The 9,278-nt window shown below is 40.1% G+C and overlaps 1 protein-coding gene across 1 annotated transcript; it reads left to right on the forward strand.

Moving 5' to 3' along the window:
* The first annotated feature begins 1,145 nt into the window (after window positions 1–1,145).
* On the forward strand, window positions 1,146–3,527 carry LOC145770873 (uncharacterized). The gene has a single exon (XM_082582617.1). It carries the CDS (start codon window positions 1,146–1,148, stop codon window positions 3,525–3,527), a length of 2,382 nt encoding a protein of 793 aa, XP_082438743.1.
* Window positions 3,528–9,278: the final 5,751 nt, after the last annotated feature.

A 9,278-nucleotide genomic window follows, 5' to 3' on the forward strand; every position in this document is an offset into this window, starting at 1 on the left:
TCTATGACCTCTGGTGATTTTAAAGTACGTCGTGTTGCAGTCAATGGTAAAGTCGCTGAGGAGTTATCTAGTCTTGACAACTTAGATGCGCAGGAGATTGAAATCAGTCGCCTAAAACATGTCATAAAGGATTTAACCCTAATAGATGAAACGGTAGAACTGTCCCGTAATGATGTCATAGCACAAAGATTTGTTGAGACACAAATGAAAGTTAAAGATGGAAGATTTGAAATGCCCGTCTCGATAAAAAGCGATTTTAAATTACCGAATAACCACTCTTTGGCCCTGGACCGTGTTCTGAGCTTACGACGCAAGGCTTTAAAGCAACCTGACGTTCGATTATTCTTAGTAGACACGATGGCTGAAATGCAGTCCAGCGAGTACATTGAGCCGGTAAAAGACGACGACTCATCGGCATGTGTGTGGTACTTACCATATTTTGTGACATCCCAAACAAAAAAGCGAGTGGTGTATGACGGCAAATCTGAGTTTAAGGGTAGGTGTGTTAATGATGTGATTTTGTCGGGCCCAGACATATTAAACCCTTTAACACAAGTTCTGGCTCGCTTTAGATTGGGAAAGTTTGGCCTAATGGCAGACCTAACCAAGTGCTTCTTCCAGATTCAATTACCAATGGAACAACGCGACTTGTTCCGTTTGCTGTGGTTTGAGAATAATGATGTCGAAAAGGGCAAAGTAATTCCGTTTAGATTTTGTGTACACCCTTGGGGAATTAAAAGCAGTCCATACGTCGCCTGCTTAGCCATTCAAAAAATGATTGAACAAAACCCCACTGCAGCCAGTGACCTGACCCTGCGTGCCATTCGGAAAAATATGTATATGGACGATCTGATATTCTCTGGAAATAGCCTTGATGAGGTCAGTGAGATTGCTAAACAAGCCATTGACTTGTTCGATAGCCGAGGCTTTAGTTTGGTGAAATGGAGTGCCAACAAAGGGGCGTTAGATGTTTTGTCGGACTTTAAAAAAGAGATGCTGGCTTCCTCCTTTCGCGATGTCAACTTCGAAAAAGACGACACAGACTTACCAGTAGCAAAACTCTAGGTTGTGTGTGGCAAACCGAATCAGATTCATTCTTCATTAAGTGCTCTCTCCAACCTTTAGAGAAGTACACACGTCGCTCAATGTTAAGCCAACTTGGCCAAAATTTCGATCCACTAGGGTTCGGCGCTCCATTCTTCCTAAAAGCTAGGTTAATTCTGCAGCGTTTGGCTATTGAAGGCCTCGATTGGGACACCGAAGTGCCACAAAGCTACATAAAAGAGTGGAAGTCGTGGATTTATTCATTAGATTTACTAAAAGAATTTTCCATACCTAGATGGTATTTTGTAAACACAGAGCCGTGTTGTGCAGACGATGATATCGTATATCAGTTACATGGATTCAGTGATGCCTCCAATCACTCCTTTGCCTCCGTTGTGTATATACGTAGGCTGTGTAACGGAGTCCCTTGCGTATCCTTCGTTTTTGGCAAAAGTAGGGTTGTCCTCAAGCATCAAAGTGCATGGCCGATTGCCAGAAAGGAGCTTGTAGCCGCGCTTAATACTACGGAACTGTTAAACCAGGCGGCTAATGCACTACACCTGCCTGATCTTAGAAAACATTTCTGGTGTGACTCGAATACTGTCCTTCAGTGGATCAGAAATCCTGATTTACGATTATGCAAGTTTGTTACTCGTAGGTTAAATCGTATTTTACTCTTGTCAGAGGTGAGCGAATGGCATTTTTGTCCGACACATCTCAACTCGGCAGATGTTGGAACCAGACCGAATGCCATCACCAAAACAGGTTCCAGAGAGATGTGGTTGAGCGGTCCATCTTTTCTCATGCAGGAGCGCGAGGTCCCAACGGTGAATGGAGCAGATGCTGCTATTCGTAAAATGGAACTGTCGCCGGCGATAACGGTACGTGAAAATGCAACTGCTGGCTCCATTAGCAAGATGATCGAAACCGCACCTACTTTGTACGTGTTGAAAAAAAGAGCCGCCTATCTTGTAGCTTTCACGGAGTTCATTGTATCCAAATGCAAGAAACATGGGTATGTAAAACCAAAGTTAAATGCATCCTATCTTGAGGACGCTTTAAATAGGGTTGTTTCTTACGTACAAAAAGTAGTGTATAGAGATTTGTTAAGTTGTGACGGCCTGCCGGAGTCGATCGATGTGGTAACAAAACGTCTTGCTTCGAGCGAAGCTGGCGCTGATAAACAGTGCCTGAAGGAGTTGCGCTCTCTAAAAAGGTATCGTCCTTGTGTGGACACACGGGGGAGACTTCGTATTGAAGGTGGTTTGAGTAAGTCTCCCGAAATAACGGTCGATGCGAAGCATCCTCTTATTTTGCCTTCGAGGCACGCATTGACACGGCTAGTTGTCCTTGACGCTCATTGTGATAGCTATCACTGTGGTGTGCAACAGACACTGTTATCTACTCGTCAACGTTTTTGGATTGCACATGGTAATTCCTCGGTGAAACATTATTTGCATGACTGCGCTCCATGTGCCTTAGAGAAAGCAAAGCCTATCAGGCAGCTTATGTCGGATCTACCATTACCACGAACCACGGCCTATAACAAACCCTTCTTCAACAGTGGCGTAGATTATTTTGGTCCAATGACGTTTGTGAAAGGAAGAAGCCAAAAGAAAGCATGGGGATTGTTATTTACCTGTCTTGCGAGTAGAGCAATCCATGTGGAACTTGTGACGTCACTATCTTACAGTGAATTTGTTTTAGCATTTACCAGATTCGTAGACTTGCGTGGATCTATACGTAACATGTACTCAGATAACGGGACCACATTTCAAGCGGCAGCTAAAAAACTACCAGAAATTTTGGAGTCTTCTGAAATTCAAACTTCTTTGCGAAAAAATGGAATTAACTGGGAGTTCATTCCTCCGTATGCCCCGGCCCAGGGAGGGGCCTGGGAAGCAATGGTCAAGCAATTCAAAATTGCCTTTTCCCACGTTATTGGGAACTCATCACGGAAACCCAACTTTGTTGAACTTCTTACATTTACTGGTAGTGCCACAAGAATAGTCAACGAAAGACCTTTAGTCCCTGTCTGTGATGACCCTAAGGATTCTACTGTTATCACCCCAGCCGCCCTCCTTAACCCATTCTTGAGCCCATTTTCATCAGTAGGAAATCCTCATGACCGAGACGAGTTACGGAGGGACTATAGGTATAACCTGGCTCTATCTCACAGTTTCTGGGAGAAATGGATCTCTTTCTATTTACCTTCCCTGCAGGGTAGAAAAAAGTGGGCCAGTTTGGTGGAAAACCTACAGCCTGGCCAATTAGTGGTGGTTGGTTCTCCAGAAGATATAACTAAGAGAGGGAGGTACCGTCTGGGGAGAGTCCATGAGATCATCCCTCAAATTAGAAAAGGAAAACCGATTGTCAGGCGCGTCAGGGTGGCAGTCTCAGTGGTGGATGAGGCATCGGGTGAGGTCAAAGTGGACCTGGTCCTAAGGGATATATCGTGCGTTGCTCCTGTGGGGAATGCTTGACTGCGTTCTGGACCCGGCCCCGCCCTGGTCTGTTGTTAGCGGGTGCCGTCGAGGCATCTCTACCACCCTTGCCTTTCATTTAAATTTGTAGTGTATTGTAGATATGTACCGCGCAAATCTGTTATTAACCTGCGTATTTCTATGTGTCATCCGCAGGGCTCCAATATGCGTAACTCAACAACATGTCTTAGTAACGTATGCTCTACAGCGATCTCAGTCATCGGCCTCGTTATAAGTAGCTAGTTAGTTAGGCCTACTGTGTAATGCATTTGATTTGTTTGCTATTGTGTGTTTCATGCAAATGATGTAAATGCTAATCGTGTAAGTATTCGCAAGCGATCTCAGTAATTTGCATCATTATAAGTAGCTAGTTAGTTACTGTGTAGTGCGTTTGATTTGTTTGCTATTATGTGTGTCTCATGAAACTAACGTAGATATTAATCGTTAATCGTGTAAGTATTCGCCAGGCCATTGTGGCCTGGGTGTCCAAGTGCCTTGCACTGCTATCAAAGGATAATCACCGTTTCTGTGTAGTTTTAATGTACATACTTTCTGTGTATTGCATGTCGGGAATCGACCCTTCTACTTCAACTTTTGTTTGTAATTATGTGCCATAATTAGGGGCCGCAATGTTCCGGCGGGTCAATTGCCCTCCTGATCAGAATTGAAATTGTGATGACATTTTGTTGACATTGAATTTGCGTTGTTTCTGTGTTCTGCGTGACGTGGCTTGCCCGGCTGCAAAAAGATTTCACAACTGATTATCGCCTTTTGCTGCGTGCCGGGAGCCGTTGTTTCTGGACACAATTTTGCCTGCCTTTGTGTTGAGTTTCATTTCATTATCGAAAAAAGCAAGCTAGAGAAATGAATGTGTACCACGGATTTAAGTTGTCGTGTTAAAGCCATTGTAAGTTTATACAAAATCAAGTTTTTATCCCAACTCGCTCTCAATAAAATCAAAAAACAACAAGAAACAATTGCAAGTATGGTTCAGGCAGACCGAGGAGGGATTGTAGGTAGGCAGTGAGCACCTACTCTTGTAACCAATATGTTTCGAATTTTATACACCGGAAGAAAGCAATTTAAGAAAAAGAAATATATATATTTAGGATGAAATTTTTTCATTTTTGCAATTGTGGTTATATCGTGAGTGCAAAAGCTACCTAATATTGTAATAGAGTGATTTAGGGATTAATGATTTCCGTCAGACTGCAATCGTTAATGTAGTGTAAACAATGCATCTATGTTTCTTCACTCGCATATTTGCTCCTTCCCGACAAACCGAATAGCGGTAAGCGAAATTAAAAGTGTCATGATTAGCTGCGATCACAAAAACGATTTATAGTTGTCTTACGCTCAGCAAGAGCGACAGTCTGGGACGACAATTCTTGTCATACGCACTTAACATGGAGAAGTACATCGAAGAAAAAGGTACATCTGGACAAGTCCTGGAGACAGAGCACGAAATCAAATAACTACATTTTTATCAGTACTCGATGCAGGAATGCTGTTAGACTGCCATGCATACACTGGAGTAGATATTGACTCGGAACATAATCCATCAGTCGTTGCAAGATTTCACCTGTTTTCAAGCGTATTCAAAAATTAAAACTAAAGCTAAAACTTAATCTATTTCCCTTGGCAATATACAGTAGATGTTTGTACAAGCTTCAAACATACTATCCTGAATAACTTGCCAAATACATTGCCGCAAGAGGCTGAAGCTTACTGGAATGTTTATTCAACCATTATCAAGAAAGCCGCTTACACTAATATTCCTGAGATAGACCAACAGCAATAAAACTTCAACATATTGTTTCAATTCTAGAATAAAAAAAGTAATACTGTAGACCAGTGGTTTTCAACCTTTTTGGTGGAACGGAACCCAATGAAACATTCCGAAAGCTCGAGGAACCCCTGTTCAATAATTTAATTGCCTTATGCAAAAAACATCATTCGATTAATAAAATTAAATTAAAATACTCATGTTCAGATTTATTTATTTACAATAAAAATACAAACTGTAAAAAATTACATTTATTTTCATTAAAAATTCAATGAGAAACTTCAGCCTGGTGTTTCTTGCACAAGTCTTTAATATTGGGTCGTGTGTTTGACAGACGCACACGAAGTTCATCTTCCACAGACAGCAATTGTGCTCGCCTCTTATGCTTAATGATTACGTTTAACCCTTTGAAGGTTGGGGGGGAGCTGTCAATTCAAATTTTTTGTATCAACAGTTGTATCTCTAAAACTGTAATATCTGTGCATATATATCTTTTATTAGCACGAAGCCGTTCGCACAGTCATTCACTTACATGAGACAAACTGCTGGTCAGGTGACCTCAAGTTCAATGAAGACACGTGGAAGGCATTCAACCGTAATAAAATAATAAAGCAGTGTTGCAGGGGTCGGCTACATATAGAACATCTTCCCCAACAAAAAAATGAAGCAAATAATAGTAATTGTAAAGAAAAGATAATGTACAATACAAAGAGAAAAAAATATACAATACAAAGAGAAAAAAATATAACTTATTAGAAATGTAGCCTACTTGATTGTTGGCTCCACTACTATCTTGCCCTGCAGTTGAGCAAGTATTAATAAACTTTGGGCTTCACCCAAGCTTACGTTGTTTCAATTAATCTGTTCGGAGCTTTTACACTTCGATTTGAACGTCGAGGTAAAACCACGTTACTGGGTTGATCAGACGAAATAAAAGGCGGCGATAAAGGTAACACATTGGGTAAATCATTATCATAATTGTAGTCTTTTCGGATATGACAACGATTTCTCCTGCAAATTACGTCGTTGTTCAATTTAACTTCATAGGATCTTGGGGCAACCATTTTTAAAACAACACCTTTTTGAGACCAGGTACGATCGTTAAAATCGAATACTCGAACTCGATCATCTTTTTGTAGATTGGGTAGAGACTTTGTGTGTTGATCATAATACAATTTTTGCTTCTGCTTTTCCAATGCAAAAGGACGATTTACAACACTAAATTGAAGCAATGCATCAGACATGGGCAAGTTACTACGCAAGTGCCGAGCCATAAGCAACTGCGAAGGAGATGAGCCACATTTTAATGGCGTAGATCGATAGATGAGCAGTGCTAACATTACATCTTGACCAGACAACAGACACTTTTACAATAAATTTTTAACAGTTTGAACTGTTCGCTCGGCTAAGCCGTTCGATCTGGCGTAATACGGGCTAGAGGTTTCGTGATGAAAATTCCACGTCTGAGCAAACGCGTGAAAGAGATAACTGGAAAATTGTGGGCCATTGTCGGAAAAAACACATCTAGGAACACCATGGCGAGAAAATATTTCTTTTAAATGAGAAATCACACATTGCGATGAAGTATTTTGTAACTTGCACACTTTGGGATATCCCGAATAGTAGTCACACAGCACAAGATAATTGTTGCCATTAATACTACACAAGTCAATGCCCACCTTTTCAAACGGCAGTTTTGAAGATTCATGAGATTGCAAAGGTTCGCGTTGATGTTTAGGATTATATAACGCACACGTTGAACAACTTGATACAACATTTTCAATGTCGCGAGTAATTCCAGGCCAAAACATCACTTCACGTGCTCTACATTTACACTTTTCTTGTCCTAAATGGCCTTCGTGAATTTTTTTTTAACATTGCTTTGGCACTGTTCGATCCATGCTGTAAGCTACGTAGGCTATACAGTACTTTAATTCACTTCTGACACCATGTAATATCTGTGCATATATATCTTTTATTAGCACGAAGCCGTTCGCACAGTCATTCACTTACATGAGACAAACTGCTGGTCAGGTGACCTCAAGTTCAATGAATACACGTGGAAGGCATTCAACCGTAATAAAATAATAAAGCAGTGTTGCAGGGGTCGGCTACATATAGAACAAAAACCACTGAGGTTGCGACTACGAGATTTTTTGACTTTTCCTAACTTTTATTTACCTCTATTGAGCTGAAATTTTGAGCGATAAAAGGTTATAAATTAAGAGATATAAGGCATTTCTCAGCACATCCTCTGAAATATTTCATATTTTATTTATATGTTATTTTGCATTATTATATGTTGTTTTGCATTATTATTTTATTTTGCATGAAAAATATAGATTCAAATTGAGATTATCTAAAAAATTTAATCACAACATTGCAATGCATGTTTTTCATTACTCTACCAAAAAATAATGTGTAAACTCACGCTACAATTACAGTCAAAAGTCACCTCAACATTTCAACGTATATGAGCAGTTCTAAAATTCACATAGTTTTAATTTTCGGATATGTTCAGCGTAAATAATTTTACAAAGTGAATCCCAAATTTTGAAATCGTGCCTTAACCCTTTACAGGCGGCGAAGACTATCTCTCGTTATTTGTTAGTGATTTTTTTGTATATTGTAGTTTTTAGTCCAACTAAGAATATTTTATGAAAAAATTTTAAAATCCTAATTTCTTTGTTTGTTTTTTATTATGTTCCCAAAATGGGAACGTTGGCATGTAAAGGTACCAAAACACATCGTAACATGTTTTGTGTTTGAATACGACGTAAGCTTGGGTAGCCTACTTTATTCGATACAATAGCATTGAAAAAGACAATAAACAAAAGTACACACGTTTAAGAGATCCACAAACAACAAATGTACTTTCTACCACTGTACTTCCTACCATGTAACTGTACTTTCTACAACTATATACCCTGTCACTAACTTTATTTTTGGTGGTAGCCTATACGTCACTGCATAACGTATGCATCCCTTTTTCGCGTTTTGTGCATTGCAACCTTGTATTTTTTTGTACAATACACATCTTCCTTGTGACGATGATACAAGAAAAATGATTCAACGAGTCGAATCGCACTGTTGCAGACGGAGGTGCAGTAGGTTCCCTAAGTCGACGGCTTGGTTTCTCCACTTCAGATTGTTCAGGCGCGAGATGACTGAGCAATCTCGCGCCTGAACTGAAGGTGGTTTTCAGAACATTATTTTTCGTGATAATTAAAACGGAAGGCAGCTACAATTGAAAGCTTGACAATATGGGCAAAAAGATTCCACCACCATTTCTTCAATCGAAGTCGTAAGAAGATAAGAAGATAGCAACCTGTCACATACATCCACACCCCCCATTCCCTGATTGTACATAGCAATCATAAATGGTTGTGTCACTGATTTTCCCTTATGTTTTACTTTTCGTTGAATTGTTTGAGTTAGTGCTACACCGCAGTAATTGCTTGCAACAACGACAGCACAATTATCGTTCCATCTGGCACAAATTACAATGCCGTTTGATCAGTAATCAAATTCTCCCCTAGGCTTTTTCTGGAAGGTTTTCTCACTGGAGAGAGGACAGGAACCGGTCCTGTTCTCTCCAATTGTACCACATGTTCTGATGCTTTCTCCAGCAAGATCAGTAAGTACAGTAGTTGACGGCTTGTGAAAAAATTGTAAAAGAGAGTAATATGTTGGTCTTTGTCGGCAACACATGACAGCATTGTCTCAACTACGTGTGCTCCCAAAGGTTCAGCTCTTCTTTCGTTATTACCGCAGTAGATTTCGAAGTTGTAGGGATAACCATCGGAGCTACACAACATCCGTAACTTGTAACCAAATTTTACTGGCTTTCCTTTTATATATTGTTTTGCACTGTGTAGTCCTCGATAAGGAACCATCGATTCGTCAATGGTTAGTAACTGCCTAAGTGGTGAAATGTACCAAATTGTTAACAATTTGACCTTAGC

The sequence above is a fragment of the Aplidium turbinatum genome, chromosome 5 (assembly GCF_918807975.1).
Source record: "Aplidium turbinatum chromosome 5, kaAplTurb1.1, whole genome shotgun sequence".
In the NCBI taxonomy this organism is placed as follows: domain Eukaryota; kingdom Metazoa; phylum Chordata; class Ascidiacea; order Aplousobranchia; family Polyclinidae; genus Aplidium; species Aplidium turbinatum.